General features: G+C 43.7%; 1 protein-coding gene across 4 annotated transcripts in view; it reads left to right on the top strand.

Annotated features, from left to right (window-relative positions):
* Fut10 (fucosyltransferase 10) overlaps positions 1–21,147 on the top strand; it is an 85,052-nt gene that overhangs the window by 5,394 nt on the left and 58,511 nt on the right. For all 4 annotated transcript variants that reach the window (XM_036166543.1, XM_036166542.1, XM_036166544.1 and 1 more), the window contains exons 2-3: positions 3,728–4,063; positions 9,331–9,628. In XM_036166543.1, coding sequence (XP_036022436.1) covers positions 3,983–4,063; positions 9,331–9,628 — 379 coding nt within the window. In that variant the 5' untranslated portion in view covers positions 3,728–3,982. The remainder of the gene's footprint in view (positions 1–3,727; positions 4,064–9,330; positions 9,629–21,147) is intronic.

Raw genomic sequence — 21,147 nt, forward strand, 5'->3', positions numbered from 1 at the left:
GAATGAAGTTACAGATTTAAAACTCTTCAGAAAATGTTGTAGTCTTAAATTTACTTATAATGTTTTATCTGATTGCATATGTGATTGGTATGGGGCGAATGTGGCGGCGTGTGCCAGTGTGTACATGTGAAGGTCAGAGGACAGCTTTCTGGACGGTCTTTCTAGTCTTCCATCATGATTTCCGGGGATCAGACATAGGCTGGTGGCTTTGCATGGTAAGTGATTTTGCCCGCCCAGCCATCTTGCTGGTCTGAAAGTGATGTAATTTTATTCCCATCTAAGAGGTTAATATTTCACTACCTAATCTGGGTCATATTAATTATAGCTACAGTAAAATGCTTTTGCACATAAAATGAAAATTTAATAATCTTTCTGTCATGCTAGGAAAAGGATGAAGTTTATTACTTACAGCGAATACACTGAGGATTAGAAATTCTTAGTCACGTCCTCAAATTTATATTGTTTGAATGTCAGAGCCTGGGATTCAGAGTGCTGGGTCCACATTTTATGTAGTTAATAGCTGTTAATATGCGCTGAGTAGAATCCTGCAGGGTGCTTGTGAGGTTCTTAGAGCGTTTTGGTCCCTTCCTCTTGGACCCACCAGAGGACAGCTGTTGTACACAGGCTTGCTTGTTCTCTGTGTTAGCATCATTTAGTGTGAATTCTATAGTTTGAACGTTAAAAACTAGGAAAGAGTACATGAAATTCAGCGCTAAACTGGTTTCCACTTGTAGTACTTGCCAAAGTTACGATTTTGTAACATAATAAGGTTTTTTTTGAGATTATAATATAATTACTTGTGTACATAATTACATAATTTCTCCCCTTTCCTTTCATCCTTCCAACCCTTCTCATGGATCCCCTTGCTCTCTCTCAAATTCATGGCCTCTTTTTAAAAAATTACTGTTACACAGATTTATGTGGGTATGTGTGTAAATATATAAATACAACCTGTTCAATCTATATAATGTTAATAGCATGAATAGGGCTGACCACTTGGTATTGTATAACCAATTTGAGGGCCCTTCCATGGGGGACGCTAGTTCTCCTGTTCCCAGAATTCCTTGCTTGCCTCCTGTAGTTCTTTGTCTGGGATTGGGGCCCAGTGAGATCCATGCTAGCATGTATATTGATGTTGTCCTTGTTCAGGTCATGTTTTGGCAGCTATGTTGGTGAGACTTTATGGGTGTAGCTTCTAAAATTTCTAAGAGACACAGTCTTATGGCTAACTTCCTGTTCTTCTGGTTCTTGGCAGTCTTTTGGTCCTCTCTTCCACAGAGATTCCCCAAGCCTTAGGTGTAGGAGTACATTGTGGATGTAACAGTTGGGACCAACTGGATTTCACGGCTTTGCATTTTGATTGGTTGTGTTAGCCTTGGCTGTCCTGGAACTTGCTCTATAAACCAGGCTGGCTTTGAACTCAGAGAGATCAGCCTGCTTCTGTCTCCTTAGTGCTGGGATCAAAGGCGTGAGCTTTTGATACTGCCCAGGTGGTTTTTTTTTTTTTTTTTTTTTTTCATGGTCTCTTGGCAAAAGGTATTTTTTTCTGATGATGGGTAAGAACTACAATTATCTGTGGTAAAGCTCAAATTTTGGGCCACTGACCCTGCTTCCTTCAGATTCAGCTTTCATTTGAAGATGAGGCTGGTAGCTGGGTTGTCATGGAACGGGAGAGGACTGAATGTGCTCTTGTCTGCCATGTATCTAACAATGGCCTTCTTCCTGATGGCTTTCTCAGCAGATGTTAGTGTGTCCTTGCCTTGGCCACTTTCCTTTCGCAGTTTTAAATTGACCAGGCAGCTGCATGCTTTATGAATTCAACTTCACTTTTTCCATAAAGTTTTAATAATGTGAATACTCTTTAAATAAAAGAAGGTAAATAGGTACTGGGCATGTGCTCTGTGTCATGTTTTGATAGGGAGGTTTATCAATCTCATATCGTGCCCACAGTAACTCCGATTAGTTGCCATTATTATCTCCTTTCAGAGGTTGAAGTATTGAGAGGTCAGATTAAGCCAACTGCAATGTTGAGATTGTACTCTGGAAGGATGATTCTGGAGCCTGTCCACTTAGCTATTTTATTCTGGGAATTCCATGGATGAAAGAGGAAAAAAATGTGTTTTTGGTCATTTCTGAGACCAAGAATCAATGTGCTATTGAGGAAGAAAAATACCTTAATTTAGAAGTCAGTCAACAGAGGGGCTGGAGAGATGGCTCAGTGGTTAAGAGCACTTGCAGTGGATTGGAGTTCAGTTCTGAGCTCCCTTATTGGGTAGCCCACAACCCTCCTATAACTCTAGCTCCAGGGCCTTCTGTGGCCTCTGTTGGTACACACACACACACACACACACACACACACACACACACACACATTCACAAACAGACACAACAAGCACATAAACACAGAAAACAAAACAAAAATAACAGGGTCATGAGAGACGGGCATGCTGTTAAGATACAGGCGTTTCTCCTAACCTCTGTTCCATCATTATATTTCCAGTTACTCTCTAATTCTGCATCCTGAAGACATGCAACTCAGACTTATAATCTAGCCCTTGACATACCATGCCCTTCAAGCCTGCTCTAATTTTGCCTCCATAGGACTGTTTGCCCAGGATGTCAGAGTTACAGCATTTTAGGAATAAGAAACATTCAGAGCCAGGCAGCAGTGGCATATGCCTTTAATCCCAGCACTTGGGAGGCAGAGCCAGGTGGATCTCTGTGAGTTCAAGGCCAGCCTGATCTACAGGGCAAGATCCAGGACAGGTACCAAAACTACACAGAGAAACCCTGTCTCAAAAAACCAAAAGAGAAAAAGAAAAAAAAAATGAAAAAAAGAAACATTCAGTGTGACCTTTCAGTGCCTTTTAAGATTTTTTTTTTCCTCCTCTCCTGAAAAGGCTTCGAAGGTAGCTCAGTTGATACGATGCTCACCTCAAATACACAAGGCCCTGTGTTTCATTCCTAATACCTATAAATCAGAGCCCCAGTAGCCTAATGGGTAAGGCATTGGCCTCCTAATACCTATAAATCTGGGCATGTTGGTGGACACCCATAATCCCAGCATTTAGGAGGTAGACTCGTGTGGGGAAGGGATCAGAGGTTCAGGGCTATCATTGGCCACAACAGTGAGTTTGAGGCCAGCCTCACTTCATGAGGACCCAAAACACCAAAAAGAGCAGCCAGTTCAGATATATGAAAATGAAGCTTCCAGATTTGCCCACACTACCCACTGCTTTATTGTGCTTTCCACCAAAGTCTCAGCAGAGAATCCAGGATTCAGAATTCCTCCATGAGCTGGTTGGTTTCTCTAGCTGGTCACTGACCCATTTTTAACCCAAATCTGGACCTTTATTATTTTTTTTCTCCCTAGCTTTTTCAGAAGTGGATGTGCGGTCTGTTTCTTTATTCCTTTGAGAACTGGTTAGCAAGTGACTTCATCTAAGTAACCCTGGAATCTAGTCTTCTAATGGCAGAGAAATTAGGGGGAGATTTGAGACGTGAGAGTTGAGGGGGCTATGTGGCCTTGAACAAGTTAGGTAACTGTTCTGGTCTCAGGTACTTTATTTCTGAGTGAGGTATTAAGTGTATGTATGATTAAGTATTAGGTGTAGTGAGGTGTATGATCTAAAAGTTTCCTTTTAGTTTAAGATTTCTGTGCTTTTATGCAGTAAGTCCATGTCTATCAGCTCTGCACTATGGCTAAAAGATTATTCATTCCTTGCAGTGTTTTTGGATGCTGCTGTGTCTGAGGACTCCAGCTGTTCTGATGATAGCCTAAGAAGACTACATGCTGTTTCCTCTCCGCATCAAGCCAGGCCCACTCGGAACCTTGGATCTCAGTCCTTCATGGAGACCAGCTCCCAGCAGGAAATTGGCACCCAGATGGTTCCTCCGCGTGAAGTTGTCTCTGGCTGTGGGCTGACTGGAGGACACCTGGTGGCCAGGCCAGCCCTTTATCAGTCATCCAGGACAGGGCAGCATGGTGCGGATTCAGAGGAGGAAGCTTCTGGCGCCTTGCCTGTGCATGACAGCCACTGTCTTTCTGATGGTCACACTGCAGGTACTGGGAATCTGGGCTGTGTAGAGCATCTCCTTCCTGCCCAGTTCCTTTTCCTCAGAAAGCCCCGTGTAATTGATGTTTGCTTAGCTTTTCTGCATTGTGAGCCCATGCTACACATTACAGAGGAGAACACCCTAATTCTATTTTTCTTCTCCCTTGCCCGCCCCGTGTGTGTGTGTGTGTGTGTGTGTGTGTGTGTGTGTGTGTGTGTACACACCAATGTGGTCTGGAACTCAAGATCCTTCTGCTTCTGCTTCCTAAGTGTTGGGATTAAAGGAAGGAGCTACCATGCCCATTTGGGAAAACATTTTCTTTTTCTCCTTTTTCTTTTCTTTTCTTTTCTTTTCTCTTCTCTTCTCTTCCCTTCCCTTCCCTTCCCTTCCCTTCCCTTCCCTTCCCTTCCCTTCCCTTCCCTTCCCTTCCCTTCCCTTCCCTTCCCTTCCCTTCTCCCTCCCTCCCTCCCTTCCTTTCTTTCTTTCTTTTTGGTTTTTTTGAGACAGGGTTTCTCTGTGTGGCTTTGGAATTTTCTCTGTTTTTTTTTTTTTTTTTGTTTGTTTTTTTTGTTTTGTTTTGTTTTGTTTTTCAAGACAGGGTTTCTCTGTGTAGTTTTGGTGCCTTTCCTGGATCTTGCTTGGTAGACCAGGCTGGCCTCGAACTCACAAAGATCCACCTGCCTCTGCCTCCCAAGTGCTGGGATTAAAGGCGTGCACCACCACCACCCGGTGGAGTTTTCTCTTTGATGTCACAATAAATCAGGTGGTTTTGGCGTACATGTCGTTTCTGTTTTCTGAGCATGGGAAGTGATGTGCGTGCTGCCGGCGAGCCCCCTTCTGGCTCAGCGCTGCCGGCGAGCTCCCTTCTGGCTCAGCTTCGGTTTTGTCACTGGTGGTGTTGGGACTGTGTCCTGATTTTTCACTGTCACACTGGGTTCATCAGTATTTAACATTTCAGATTATTAAAAAGCTGTAAAACACTATTAATGAAAAATAAAATGCTTATATTCTGAATCATTCTGTTTTTACTGGCTCAGAGGGTAGACACATTAAGTGGAGTTAAGGAAAGGTAAATTAATTGTGGATCCTGGTACTCAGCCGGAGTTGTCCTTAAGGAGTACCTTATACCCAGAAGCTTAGACAAGACAAAATTTACTTTATTGTAAACAGAACTTGGGTTGTCCCAGGACCAAGGTGTTGGCTAGCTTGTTTCTTCTGAGACCTGCCTCCCTGTATTCTTCTCCCTCTGTCTTTATATGGTTTTCCCTCTGTGCCCGACTTTCCCTTTTAGAGCGATCTCAGTTATATTGGGTTAAGGCCTCAAGATCATATTTGAACTTACCTCTTTTGTGGCTATACTGCCAAATACAGACACATGTTTCTGAGGATACAGTTCTGCTGTGGATGATTCATTGGTAAATAAAACACTGATTGGTCAGTAGCCAGGCAGGAAGTACAGGCGGGACAAAGAGAGAGGAGAATAGAGAGAACAGGAAAGCAGGAGGGACACTGCCAGCGGCCACCATGACAAGTGAGATATAAAGTACCATTAAGCCACGAACCAGGTGGCAAAGTATAGATTAATAGAAATGGGCTGAATATAAGAGTAAGAGCTAGACAATGGTAGGCCTGAGCTAATGGCCAAGCACTTTAAATAACATAAGCTTGGCGGAGGCTGGAGAGAAGGTCTCCAGCTACACAGTTCAGCCCATGTCACATTTTATAACGTATCTTTTAACATCGATGGTGTGAGGGCTAATCATCATTGTTTACTTGACTGGATTTAGAATCACCTAGGAGATGTACCTCTGAGTCTATCTGTGAAGGATTTTTCCAGAGATTTTTGTTTGTTTGTTTGTTTTTTTTGTTTTTTTTTTCCGAGACAGGGTTTTTCTCTGTAGCTTTGGAGACTGTCCTGGAACTTGCTCTGGAAGCCAGGCTGGCCTTGAACTCACAGAGATCCACCTGCCTCTGCCTCCCGAGTGTTGGGATTACAGGCGTGCGCCACCACCACCCAGCTCTAGAGATGTTTATGAGAGAAGGGAAGACTGACCTGGAGGTGTGTGGCACTCTGCAGGCCCAGACTAAATAAAAGGGAAAGAAGGAGAGAACTAACTGAGCAGCCTTCCTGTGCCTGCTCTGAGATGTGAGGTGAAGAGTCCTGGTCACACACCCCCACCATCTGGGACTGCTGCTGTAATGTACCGCGTCCCCTGATCTGTGACCCGATGGCGGCCACTCCTCCCTTAACTAAATATGACGATGTAAATACTAATCCGCCAGTTAAGCTCAAACGATCTTGGAGGCAACCATTGGATTTCAGACATTATTCTAAATCCACATTTCATTATATTTTGTCAGAAAATTCGCTAAGTTTTTTAATGTACCTTTGTTTTTGAATTTTAATTACCTACTTGCAAAAATACTTCATGAATATATGTGGAGTATTTTAAAGCAAATAAAGCAGCACTTCACTTGGCTGTTCATTAGTATGTTTTTCTAATAAGTATGAATCATTTTCTTTTTTGAGACTGGGTTCATCTGTCTCTGTCCCTGTCCCTGTCTCTCCTGCCCAGGCTAACTTCAAACTCACTGTGCTAGAGTCCCTTGTCCAGAGTGCTGGAATTGTGAGTGTGCTCTCTGTACCAACCAGATAGACTTCAAATAGTATCTGTCTGTCTGTCTGTCTGTCTCTCTCTCTTTCTCTTTGTGTGTGTACGTGCACATATGTGCATATGTGTGCAAGAATGCCACATTTGTGTGGATGCCTGCACAGAGTAAAAGCGGCTTTCAGATTCTACAGAGCTATAGTTACAGGCAGTTTTGAGCTGCCTAATGTGGGTGCTAGGAACCAAACTCAGGTCTTTAGAAGAGCAGTACAGCACGTGCACTTAGTCACTGAGCCAATTCTCTAGCCCAGCGACTTAGAAAAAAACCATAACCACATAACTGCTATCTCACCTATGGCAGTGAGCGGTTCTTTCTCAGGACTCTCTAGAGTAGGCATGCTAGCTTTCTCCCAGAGAAAAGCCCTTTTATAATGGGATTCTGAATCTGCAGTAAACACATTTCCACACACTGCATTTGGCTGATGAATCTCAAGTTTTGCATTTGTATCTTTTATTTATGTCTGTATGTATTTATTTGTTGTAGAAGCTTCTTTTGTCCCATGTTTTACTCTGTGTCTTGGATTGGTGGAAGAAACTGGTTTATTTGTCCTTTGGATTGTAGATTTGGCTGATCTTATCCTTAAGGTTTTGCTTCATGTCCTTTTTCTATCTCTCATATTTCCTACAACCTGACAATGACATCTAGGGATAAATACAAAGCAGCTCTTAAATAAAGCGCTGCTTTGCAGAGACAGCTCTCCTTAAAACTGCTTCTGTTATTTATAATTGAACTTACACTTCGCACAGGAGACATGGGTGAGACATGGAACAAATTTTGTAGTGAAGTTTTACCTCATGGAGTTTTGACAGCCTTTTCTTTCTTTTTCTTAAATTATTGGTTGTACATTAGTAAGAAGGAAGGTCAAGTGAAGAGAGGGTCTGGATTTAAATTAACTTGCTTCCATCAAGCTTTTGGGGAAGAGCCACATTATTACATTATAAAAATGCTGAGGAAGCTCTTGGCAGGGCTGACTTGGTTTCGGTTGCTTAAAGCTAATGTTTTTTTTTTTTTTTTTTTTTTTTTTACTCTTTTGGAGTAGCACTTGGCTTTCATAGAGAAGGTCTTAACATCTTAGTTGGCATGGGTACATTGAGAATCTACTCAAAGTTTTACCCTTTCCCTATGGAGTTATGGACTCCGGGTGATGTATGGTGGTCAGTGGCCATTTTCTCTCATTAGGAATAGCAAGCCCATTAACAAGGAGTTGCTCTTGGCTGCTGAGTGTGTGTCCTCTTGTGGAGGACTTAACACCATTATAATGGAACTGGGCTATCTTAGGAGCGGGTTGCTGATATAAAAAGATGATTCTCTTTCCTTTTTTGGGGACAAGGTCTCACTATGTATCCCATGTTGACCCTGAACTTGGTATCTTACTGCCTCAGCTCCTTAAGTGCTAGGATCACATGTATATATCACCACTCTGGCTCTAAAATAATCTCTTTGGTGGAGGGTATGTACTGGGATGAAACCCTCAGCTTTGAGTGTAGTGGGCAAGTATACCAGCACTAAGATACCCAACCCTCTCTGTCCCTTTCCTTCTGTTGGACTCCTCAGTGTTGGAAAACACAGTCTCCAGAACTATGAGAAACAAATCTTTATTCTTTAGAGGTTATCAACCTCAGGTATTCTGTTATAGCAGTACCCGGTAGAACAAGACAGAAGATTATCGTGAATTATTTACAGAAGTCATTAAAAGCAGAGTGTAGGCAGAAATGTCTCTCCTGCCTGCCTGTTCCCAGATACCCAGCAGCCACTTCTTCAATAATTGACTCAGAGGCTTAATATTATTTATAAATGCTTGGCCGGTAGATCAGGCTTATTTCTAAACTGGCTGTTATACTTAAATTACCCATAATTCTCACTATGTTTAGCCACGTGTCTTGGTACCTTTTCTCGGAGAGGCATTCTCATCTTGCTTCCTCTGCATCTGGCTGGAGACTCCTGACTCCGCCCTTCCTCTTCCCAGAATTCTAGTCTGGTTGCCCCACCTATACTTCCTGCCTGGCTACTGGCCAATCAGCATTTTATTAAACCAATTTGAGTGACAAATCTTTTCTGTGTGTGTGTGTGTGTGTGTGTGTGTGTGTGTGTGTGTGTGTGTGTGTATTGAACCCAGGGCCTTGCACTTGCTAGGTAAGTGCTCTACCACTGAGCTAAATCCCCAACCCCTTGAGTGACAAATCTTTACAGTGTACAAGAGCATTATCCCACAGCGGCAGAGAACCTTTCCTGGGTGTTTTCACGGAAAGGGGCAGTGTCAGGAGTGAGAGAAGTGGTGTTGATAGATCTAAAGATTGAAAATTGGGTCATGAGCCAACTAAGCATTGTGAACGATTCCTGAAAGACAGACAAAGCAAGAGGTTGGGCTGTCCCTCAGGTCTGTAGAAGAATGTAGACATGCTGGCCTTTTGATATTAGACTGTAAGCCCATGTCTAGCTCCTAACATCCAGAACTGTATGGTTATAATAAGTGAGTTATTTTAAAGGAGTTTTGGTATGTGGTTACAGAAAACCGACAGGAAGCTAATTCATCCCGACAGTGGGAGTTGTGCCGAATGAAGTGGGAGAATCAGATTCTGATAATGGCTGTCTTCACTTTTTCAGGTAGTGGTCGAGCTTGGGAAATTTGAAAGGAAGAAGTTTAAAAATTCCAATTTGCAAGATGGACGTAAAGAAGTGAAAGAGGAACCTAAACATCTCAACCCCTTTCCTGGAAAGGCAGCGCTAGCCTTGGATGTGGAGAATGCTGTGATGGGTGCTGGGAGCTACCCCATTGTGTTGTGGTGGTCCCCACTGACTGGAGAGACTGGCAGGCTCGGCCAGTGTGGCGCAGATGCTTGCTTCTTCACCATCAACCGGACCTTCCAGCATCATCCCATGACCAAGGCCTTCCTCTTCTACGGTGAGTCAGGCTTTTCCTTCCTCCTTTCAACGGTTAATGCCTTGTTCAAAGCTGGGTTACTGCTCATCTCCCGAGGGGGCAGAGTTCTCCTGGAACAAGTGACACAGGACCTGATTTCTTCCGTGCTGGCTATGTGGAAGGCCTGAGGCATTTAGCAAATGTCGGACAATCCTGGCCAACTGTGCTGGTTTGAATGAGGATGACCCCTATAGGCTCATATGTGTGAATGAGTGGGCCCCAGTTGGTGGACTAAGGAGAGGTGTGACCTTGTTAGAGGAGGTGTGTCATTGGGGGTGGGGGCTTTGAGGTCTCCTCTGTCTCTGCCTCTGCCTGCAGATGTAAGGTCTTAGCTACTGCTCCAGCACTCTGCCTGTCTGTTACTGTGCTTCCCACAGTGATGATCATGACTAACCTGCTGAAACTGTAAGCAATCTCCCCGTTAAATCCTGTCTTTTACAAGCTGCCTTGGTGTAGTTGGTTGTTTTTATCCTTTACACTCAGAGACTTATTCTTAATTATAAATGCCCAGCCTTAGCTTGTCCTGTCTACTTTTTTGCTGCTGGGCTTTTACATTTCTCTATTTCTGTGTATTTTTTCTTTCTTTCTTCTATAATTATTTATTTATTTTTATTATAAATTAATTATAATTTATTTATTTTTATTTTATTTGCATTGGTGTTTTGCTGCACGTATGACTGTGTGAGGATGTCAGATCTTGGAATTACAGACAGTTATAAGCTGCCATGTTGGTGCTAGGACTTGAACCCAGATCCTCTGGAAGAGTAGTCAGTGCTCTTAACCACTGAGCCATCTCTCCAGCCCCCTTTCTTTCTTTCTTATTTCTGTGTCTGACTGTGTGGCTAGGTGTTTGGCCTCTTCTTTTCTCACTCCTCGATCCTTCTCTCTCCAGTTTTCTCCTTCTCTATATTCTCTCTGCCTGCCAGCCCCGCCTGTCCTCTCTCCTGCCTCACTGTTGGCCGTCCAGCTCTTTATTAGACCATCGGGTGCGTTAGACAGGCACAGTCACACAGTTCACAGAGTTCAACAAACGCAACAGAAAAGACTGCAGCGCATCTTTGCGTCATTCAACAAATGTTCCACAGCCTAAACAAATGTAACATGTCATAAGATAATATTCTCCAACACCTTGGTCATGGTGTCTCTTCATGGCAATAGAACAACAACCGAGACACCAACACAGGCTTGGTTGGATGGGCTGCTCAGGGTTTCACAGGTAAGTGTAGTGCTTACTGAATCTGATACTGAGAATTTGGTATTGCTAACATCAGTTCAACTATCCATTTGTGATGAAGGCACGGAATTTTGATGGTCATGACGGATGTCTAATTGGACATAAAGAAGCACGATGTTTATTTCTTTGATGCTAGATTAATCAAAATAAAAAAAAAATGGCCGAGGAGGGAGCTAAGTCATTAAGGTGATGGGTATGTAAACATGGTGTCTTATTTACTTTTCCGTCACTGTGAAGAGACACCACGGCAAAGGTAACTTATAAAAGAAAGCTCATGGTTCCAGAGGGTAGTGGAGTCTGTGACCACCATGGAGGAGAGGAGTACACAGTAGACAGGAAGGCATGGCATAGGAGCAGTAGCTGCGAGCTTACATCCTATCTAAAAGTTGGAGACAGGGAGAAAGAGAGAAAGCCATCTGGAATGGCTTTTGAAACCTCAAAGCCCATCCCTGATGACACACCTCTCCGACAAGGCCACACCTCCTAATCCTTCCCAAACAGTTCAGCTGATTGGGGACCAAGCATTCAAACACAGAGCCAGTGAGGATCACTTTCATTCTAACTGCCACACATGGGGACCTGCATTCAATCCCAGAACCACATAAGACATCCAGACATATGGTGTGCACTTGTTAATCCAGTGCTGGGAAGGTAGAGTCCGGACTGTCCATGGGGCTCACTGGACTAGCCCACTTGTGAACTCCAGGATAGTGAAAGACCTGTCTCAAAAAAACCTAAGGTGAATGGCACCTGGAGAAGGATAGCTGTTGTCCTCTGGCTTCCATAATCACGTGTGCATGCACACTGCAGACACACACACACACACACACACACACACACACACACACACAAACTACTCAGAGGGAAACAGAGAAGAAGGGAGGGAGGAAGGGGAAGAGAGAAGCAAAGCTACTCAGATGAGTTAAGATGTCAGGGAAAGGAAAGCTGTGTAAGAATGAGTTTGGATGTGACTAGGCATGTGTTTTTGACTGTGTGTGTGTACGAATGTGTACACTTGTGAGTGTGTATGTTTGCATGTGTGTGTGGTGTGTGTGTGTGGTGTGTGTGAGTGTGTGTCTAATGGTGGCACTGCGAAGACAGAATTGGGCCATTTTCAGTGTTCTTTTGAGTAGAGTCGGGGGGGGGGGGGTTTGTATGTCCCACGGAGTCAGAGTCACAGAGCAATGGGCATGAGTGTCCTGGTATAAGTAAGCATTCACTAAAATTCTAGGCACTTAAAAACCCAGAGAAATCCTCAGCACAGGTTGAATATCTTTTAACTGGAGACCTTGGACCAGAACTGTTTCAGGTTGGTTTGTTTATTTATTTATTTGTATTAAGAGATTTTCTATTCATTTTACATATCAACCTCAGATTCCGCTGTCCTCCCTCCTCCCATCCCCCATCCTTTCCCTCCAACCTTCCCCACTGTTTCAGGTTTTTATTTGTTTATTTGCTTACTTATTTATTTATTTTCTTATCTATCTATCTATCTATCTATCGATCGATCGATCGATCTGGTTTTTCGAGACAGAGTTTCTCTGTGTAGCTTTGCGCCTTTCCTGGAGCTCGCTCTGTAGCCCAGGCTGGCCTCGAACTCACAGAGATCTGCCTGGCTCTGCCTCCCGAGTGCTGGGATTAAAGGTGTGCGCCGCCGCCGCCGCCGCCGCCGCCGCCACCACCACCACCACCACCACCACCCGGCCAGGTTTTTTATTTTTTCTTTTCAGATATGAAATACACACACACACACACACACACACACACACATACACACACACACACACACACACAGCGTGCGTGCGGGCGCCACACGTGCACATGCAATTCCATATCTTTGGGATAGGATTCTGTTTACTCATTTTCATATTTTTTACACACACCCTCTGAAGATGATTTTACATGGTATTTTCAGTGTGTCTGAATTTTGACTGTCACACAAGATCAGATAGGAGATTTTTCCATTTGTAACATGTTGTTGGAAGTCAAAAAGCTTGGACTTGGGAGTGTATTTGGATCTGGGAGTTTTGGATTAAGGATGCTCAACCTGTATTTAAAAATCCAGATCTGGCTGATTGCTTCTCTGCTACATGTGAATGTGTATCAGGGTGAGGTCTGGCTCCTCAGGGCCAGGCTGCAGCCTTCTTGTCCCAAGAGTAGTTCAAAAGCCAGAACAGCACTGAGTGCGTGTTCTGAACATCATCTAATTGCAGATTGCACTGAAGATGTGATATAACATAGATATGATTTTTTTTTTTGTGGTTGATATATTGTGCACCCAAATAAACTTATGTGGGGGTCAGAGAACAGAACAGCCATAATATTAAACATAAAGCTTAGGCAGTGGTAGCACATGCCTTTAATTCTAGCATTCCAGATCTGTCTGGATCTCTTTGAGTTCAAAGCCACACTGGAAACAGCCAGGCACGGTGACTCATACCTTTTAATCTTAGAAAGTGATGACAGAAAGCAGAAAGATATTTAAGGCATGAGGATGAAGAACTAGAGTCTTGTTAAGCTTTTAGGCTTTTGAGCAGCAGTTCAGCTGAGATCCATTTGGATGAGGAATCAGAGGCTTCCAGTCTGAGGAAACAGGATCAGCTGAGGAATTGGCAAGGTGAGGTGGCTGTGGCTTGTTCAGTCTCTCTGATCTTGCAGCGTTGACCCCAGTACCTGGCTCCAGGTTTGATTTTATTAATAAGACCTTTTAAGATTTGCATTACTTACTTACTTGCTGTATGTATGTATGTATGTATGTATGTATGTATGTATGTATGTATGTATGTATGTATGTTTTTCCGAGACAGGGTTTCTCTGTGTAGCTTTGGTCCCTGTCCTGGATCTCAGTCTGTAGACCAGGCTGGCCTCGAACTCACAGAAATCTGCCTGCCTCCGCCTCCCGAGTGCTGGGATTAAAGGCGTGTGTCACTGCCGCCCGGCCTAGGGACATCTCTTTATGGTCACAAACTGTGAGGACCTGTTAGAAGAGCAGCTATAGAATAACAAGGGAGCGTGCACTGAGTCCTGAAATAACCACTAGCAGTGGAAATCAATCCACATTGTGGTGACCAGTGACTGACACAGCTGGTTGTTGTCCTGAGTGATCTAAAGTGTCCCGTGGATACAATCTGTGGACTCTGTGTTTTCAGACAGATATAACGAAAGTCAGTGAGGACAGAGGGCGGCAAAGCTTGTAGATGTCGTCTTTGTCCCAGAGGACACTTAGGGGTCCATGCTCAGTGTCCGGCTGTGACCATGTGTAATTTAAAAGAGAGGAGGGATGTGGGTGGAGCAGTCCAGCTGCTCAGGCAGGGCTTCTCCATGGTCAGTCTTCTGGCAGAATTGGCATCAGTGTCTAGTCGCTTTTCCCAATGCACAAGGAATCCCTGAGGCCTGCAGAACCAAATGATGATGATCTAGATAGGAAATTCATGCTTACAGTAAAAGCTGATTTATTGGTGCTTCTTCACAGTAGCAGGACCATGATGTTCACTGAGAGGTTATTAACTCTTGACCATCAGCTTCGCTAGATAAGCAGCTCGAATCATTACGTTCTTAGTGAGCTTGGCAGTGGTACACTGCTCGTAAGGGAAAATGAGAAAGCCTGGTTAGCGTCTATTCCTAATAATAGTAGGCTCCTGATCACTGCCATTAATCATTGCTTGCTCTGTGCAACACACCGAAAAGACACCCTCCTATATTCATTTCAAGTGATCACACACCACATGTTTGTTTAAGCATGACTCTACTTTAGGGGTGAGCTAAGTGGTTTTTAGTGTGGGATGGCTAATGCCTGAGTTTGTACCCACCCTGAGAGTCCCGTTAGAACACCCTGCTCTTCCAGTTCATGTTTTCCACACTGTCTGCAGCAGAGCTCAGAAACAGCATGCCAGACCCAGTGCAATGACTTGGATCTAATGTCTCCCAGTGGTGTGATCCCTAGTTCGTCCCCCCACGGAGGTGACAGAGGCTTTGGAGGTGAAACATAGCAGGAAAGAGTTGGGTCATTGGGGATGTCCCCCGAGGAGGGTGTTGGAACTCAGCCCGTGACACTTCGTCCTTGCCAATGGGTGAGCAGCTTTTCTCTAGGACACACTCCTTGCAGTGATGTCCTTCTCATCCAAGGATAAAGTCTCCACGGACTGAAGCCCCTGACACCACAAGCTGCAGTACATCTTCCTTCCTCATGAGCTGGTCTTATCACAGATACTTGTGACACATGGAACTCTGACGAACACACTTGGGGTCTCCTGAATTCTAAATAGGGATCGTTACTGTGAATCTTCTTCCTATCTGGGTTTCATGCCAACAGACTTATTTATTTTTGTTTATTGTTTTTATTTATTTTGTTATTGTTTCTGTTTGTTGTTTATGATTTTGCTCATTGTTGTTTGTTGGGTATTTCCTTTGTTCATTTATTCATCCATTCATGACCTGAATGATAAACAGACATGGTGTGTGAATAAGACCAGCAGATTAGAATTCTAGGTTTTCCTTGTTACTGTCTCATTAGAACCTTACAGAGAGGATTAGTTTTTTTTTTTTAATTTTTTAAAAAAGATTTATTTATTTGTTATATATACAGAAGAGGGCACCAGATCTCATTATGGATGGTAGTGAGCCACCATGTGGATGCTGGGAATTGAACTCAGGACCTCTGGAAGAGCAGTTAGTGCTCTTAACCTCTGAGCCATCTTTCCAGCCCAGTTTTTTTTTTTTTTAAATAAACGATTTTTTTTAAAGATTTATTTATTTATTATGTATACAGTGTTCTGCCTGCATATATGGCTGCAGGCCAGAAGAGGGCACCAGATCTCATTACAGATGATTGTGAGCCACCATGTGGATGCTGGGAATTGAACTCAGGACCTTTGGAAGAGCAGTCAGTACTCTTAACCTCTGAGCCATCTCTACAGCCCGAGAGGGTTAGTTTTTATCCACCTCCCCCGAAAAAACAAAAACTCTGGCAGATCACTCTAATAAAGGCAAAGTTATGACCACTTTATGCAAACTTGATAGGCGTGAAGTTGGTCCCGTGTGGTCTCAAAGTTTGAATAGATCTGTGTTGTGTTTTTTTCCTGGACCGCTTTCATGGTGAAGTCTGCCATGGACTTTGTCCTCTGCACCCTACTTTATTCCTCTTTTCTGTCCCTCACTCTGTCCTTTCTTTGTGCCAGTCAGAGATGGAGGCAGTGAGGAAAGAGAAGATTAAGGTCTTAGTTGACTGGATGACTTCCCATCCTTTGTACTTGCCAGGTGGCAAGAGCTGGTGTCCTTGGATAGTCCTGGCCGATGGTGAATGTGTACTTCTTCTGTTCTGGGGCATTTCCCTGGTAGGTAAAGTTTTCCTGCTGAACATCTAGCTTTTGTAGTTTCCCTTCTAGAAAGCTCTGTCTCTGTTCTGAGAAGCCTTGTGTGCCAATTCCCCTTTCCCAGTATCCTACACTTCCAGCCCCTTTCTGTGGAGGTCGTTGTCTTTTCAGGGCTTTATTGGGAGAAGCCAAGTCTTCACATCTGAGAAGTTATATAATCAGCCACACTTACCCCACCCATGTTTATTGTACTGTAGATCACAGTGCAGCATTCCCCTGGGGTCCTCCACCACCTTCAGTGTCCAGAGGAGATGGGTTGAGGGAGTTGGGACCTGGAATAGTCTCTTGAGTTACCCTAGACATGTATGCAGTCTAGCGTGTCTTGAAGCCCTCTGGGAAACACCATTGAACTTGGGCATTCATAATTGGCCTGCAGCTCTTTCCACTGAAACTCTTTCTAGTTTCTGAGACTTCTCCCATGTGTGTGCTCGTGACACTTTGGAGCAAACCAAGAGCTCTGGCTTGGGTTCTCCTTCGTCCCCCCCCCCCCCCCCCCGTAAGTCCCTCTGAGAGAAGGCAGGTGGGAGATTCTGTCTCATAATTACTTGGCAATCTTGATACATTTGTTCTGATGTTCAATTATATATGTGTTAGGTGAGAGGCCATTTACCAGACCCGCTTTGTATCAGAGATGCACCGAAGTAAACTGGTGCGTTTTACCTTCACTGTGTCATCATTGATGTAATATAGGCACTGGTAGATGCTTTTGTGCAGCTGCCCCTGGCTGTTTGAATTGCATTTGGTTTCACCATCCTCAGGGGTAGACATTTCTGCTGCTCTGTGTATTGAAGGCAGATAATAGCTAATTGCTAACAGCATGCCAAATTTATCAAGACTTATTATGGAGGTTGCAAAAAAAATGGGCTTAATTGGAAAGTTTGTTAGTAATAAAATAAAATATAGAAAGTAAGGCTATAACCAAGTGAAGACTTTATATGCTGTAACCCATTCCCTTATTTTAAGCAGACTTTCTGTTTCTATTTAAACGATTAGCTGTGTGGTGTTTTATGTATAGAAGTCCAGTCATGGAGCTATGTTGAGATTTTTCAGTGATTCATATCTCAGTAAAGTCTCAAGTCTTGGAGCTGGAGAGATGGCTTAGTAGTTAAGAACACTGCTGCTCTTGCAGAGGACCTGGGTTTGATACCAAGCACCTGCATGGAGGCTCACGGCGATCTGTAACTCCAGTTCTTGGGGACCAAGCGTACATTCGTCTGGTCTTTGTGGGCACCAGGTATGTACTTGATGCAGAGATTTAAATGCAGGCAAACACCCACATATATAAAAATAGAAATAAAAGGCCGCTTGGTGGTGGCACACGCCTTTAATCCCAGCACTCCAGAGGCAGAGGCAGGCGGATCTTTGTGAGTTCAAGGCCAGCCTGGGCTACATAGTGAGTTCTAGGAAGGCACAAAGCTACACAGAGAAAATCTGTCTCGAACCCCCCCCCCCAAAAAAAAAAAAAAACCCAAAAAACAAAAGACCAAAAAAAAAAACCAAAACCCAACACACACACACAGAAAAAACCCCAAATATTAAAAAAAAGAGAAGGGCTGAGAGATGGTTCAGGGGTTAAGATCACTTGCTTTTCTTGGAGAGAACCTGAGTTCTGTTCCCAGGACCCATGTTGGGTGTGTCACAACCATCTGTGACTCCAGCTCTAGGGGATGTGACACCTCTGGCTTCATAGGTGTCTGCATTTCCATTCACAGACACTCATAGCTCTTTGCATGATTAAGAGTTAATGGAACAAATCTTTCAACTCCCCAGTCCTTACACTTGGCTGCACGGCTCTGCCTGTCTCGCTTGTGCCTGGTTCTTCAGGCTCACTTTTGCTATTGTCCTTCTGTGCTCGGCCCCTCTCCACTGCTCTGCTCTCTCTCAGAGCCAGGGTTTTCCAGGGACAGGACTTTTGACACGCCCTTCCACTGCCTCGGCAATGCTTCCCAGCTTTCTCTTCCCTGCTAGACAGATTTCTGCCCAGGTGACATTTCCCATACAGACTTTCCTCCTTCTAGACTGGGAGTCTTTTTCCATATCACCTCTCCTGGTGTAAAATCTTTACTCTGTTTTATCTTTTTGTTCCTAATTACAAATACCTCCTGAAGTTTTCTGACTCACTTGGTGACTGGTTACTCATCTTGGGAAGAGGCGGAACTTTGATTCTCGGTGGTAGCCTCACTTACAACAGGGCCTGGAAAACTTCAAGCAGCCTTGTTGAATGAATGATTGAATAAATGACACCAACTTGATCTTCATTTGTTGTTGCCCTAGAGGCTGGAGAGATGGCCCAGTGGCTAAAAAAATACTGTCCACTCTTCCAAAGGACACAGGTTCAATTCCCCCAGCACCTACATGTTAACATGCAACTGTCTATAACTGCAGTCCCAGGGCATCAGATATCTTCTGTTCTCTGTGGAAACCAGGCACACACGTGGTGCATAGACATATATGCAGACAAAATAGTCATAAAATGTCATTGGCCAAGAAATGGGCAATAAAGGTAATTTTCTCCTCATGTGATCTTGGAATGTGAGGTTACTTACCCAGGTTGTACCTGGACATCTTACCTTGAGAGTTACTCAGAACCTATGACTAAAATTTTTTTTTAACTTAAATTATATTTTCTCACATTTATTCGTGTACATAGTTGAGTATACATTTGGGTATAAGGCTTATTTCCAAGAACAGAAGACTATATATATCCTTATTTCCCAGTCTGTAGAAGCAATTATGTTTAACTCCTTAGCTGTTTTCTTTTCTTTTCTTTTTTTTTAAAGATTTACTTATTTATTATGTATACAGTGCTCTGTCTGCATGTGTCCCTGCAGGCCAGAAGAGGGCGCCAGATCTCATTACAGGTGGTTGTGAGCCACCAAGTGGGTGCTGGGAATTGAACTCAGGACCTCTGGAAGAGCAGTCAGTGCTCTTAACCTCTGAGCCATCTCTCCAGCCCTCCTTAGCTGTTTTCTAAGTAACATACTTGTATTGTCTGTCACTTATAATTTTGCAATTTTTATTTTAGACATCCATCAACTTCTTATGAAGGAATATGAGGATTTTAGTTAGGTTATTACCAGAATTTATATGAGCATAACCCCACATTACAGTTACAGCTCAGCTTGCAGTGAACTTAAAACTGCATGATGTTGGGGCTGGAGAGATGGCTCAGAGGTTAAGAGTACTTGCTGCTCTTCCAGAGGTCCTGAGTTCAAAACCCAGCACCCACATGGTGGCTCACAACCATCTGTAATGAGATCTGGTGCCCCCTTCTGGCCTGCAGGGATACACACAGACAGAACTGTAATAAACAAACAAACAAACAAATAAACAAATAAATCTACTCCCCAAAACAAACAAACAGAAAAACTGTGTGATGTCGCCATTATAGTGTTTTCTCTTGGGTTGGTCAAATTTCCCCAGTGAGGATCTGACCTAGTTAACTATCAAGGTGATGTAGTCTAGAGTCACCTGAGAACGGCGTCTCAGTTGAGAGATTGCCCAGATCAGATTGGCTTTTGGGTGTGTCTGGGGGGCGATTATCTTGATGGTAGGATCCTAATTGAAGTAGGAGCAGTGCTTAGCCTACTGTGGGCAGCACCATTCCCTGGGCAGGCAGTCCTGGTTCATACAAAAAACTAGCCAGGAGCCAGCCAGCAGCATTTATCCATGGCTTCTACTTCAGGTTCCTGCTTGGGTTCAGACTCCGACTTCCCCCAACAATGGGCTTATAATTTGTAAGCTGAAACAAACTCTCTTCTCCCCTAAGCTGGTTTTGTTCAGCGTGTGTGCGTGCATGCTTGCCTGTTTAATCACAGCAGCAGAAATCAGACTAGAACAGGATCCTCAAAGGCTAACATGAGAATGACAACCTGCTGGGACTTGAGTTGGAAAAGGCAGCTGAGCTGTTAATATCTAGTCTGTATAAACTAATTATTTTTTCAGTATGATCCTCAGATCTCAATTAAGCTCTGTAGCTGCAGCCCAAATACCCGGTTGTTTTCCTAAGAATTATGGCGGGAAGGAACCCTTGCTTCTCTGTGTGATATGTCTGAAGAAAAATAGGAATTGTCACTCTTAAGTGGCAGTCTTGAAAGGGTAGTGCTCTCTGGCATGTGGCAGTAAGGAGTGGGGGTGGGGAAGACACCGATGTCTGTGCACTGCCTGAGAAAACCCGTGTTTCACAGTTAAAGACCTGTAATTTAATTTGGCTTAAATAAAAGTGTAATTGACAAAGCCATTTTGTCTTCAGAGATAGCTTGGCACAAAAGCAGTAACAAAAGTTATGGGCAAATTAACTCCTTGGCTTTTTTTTTTTTCTTGCTTTGTAAGATAGCTTTTAGGAAAAGCGTTAACATGTAAAGAATTTAATATTTCGCACAGCTAAGAAATGTCTTTCCTTTCATAGAAAAACTATCTGTTAATGTTACTTGTAACCTGCCTAGTTAAAGAAAATCACAATAGCCAGGCAGTGGTGGTGCACACGCCTGTAATCCCAGCACTCAGGAGGCAGAGGCAGGTGGATCTCTGTGAGTTCGAGGCCAGCCTGGTCTACAGTGTGAGATCCAGGACAGCTAGGACTCATGGCCCATGAGAACTGAAGAATGGAAGAGCATGACTCTGAAAATCTGGCCAGTTTTCTCAAGTTAACTTTACAATTCTGAAAGAAAGCAGAGATGAGTGTATGTTCCAGGTTCTTCCTTTCCAGGAGCAGCGGACGGCTTCTAAGACTCAGTTCATGACTTTGGGCTCCTTCAGTTCTAGGCAGATGCTCTAATGCCCAGAAGTCCCCTGAGACAAGGTGGGGTTTCTGTCATTGGCACAGACAGCCATTTCTTATTAATACAGACTACAATTGTAGCTTTAGTCTGTTTCTCTTCTTAAAACAAAAAACA

Source organism: Onychomys torridus, chromosome 17 (assembly GCF_903995425.1).
Source record: "Onychomys torridus chromosome 17, mOncTor1.1, whole genome shotgun sequence".
NCBI classification, from domain to species: Eukaryota; Metazoa; Chordata; class Mammalia; order Rodentia; family Cricetidae; genus Onychomys; species Onychomys torridus.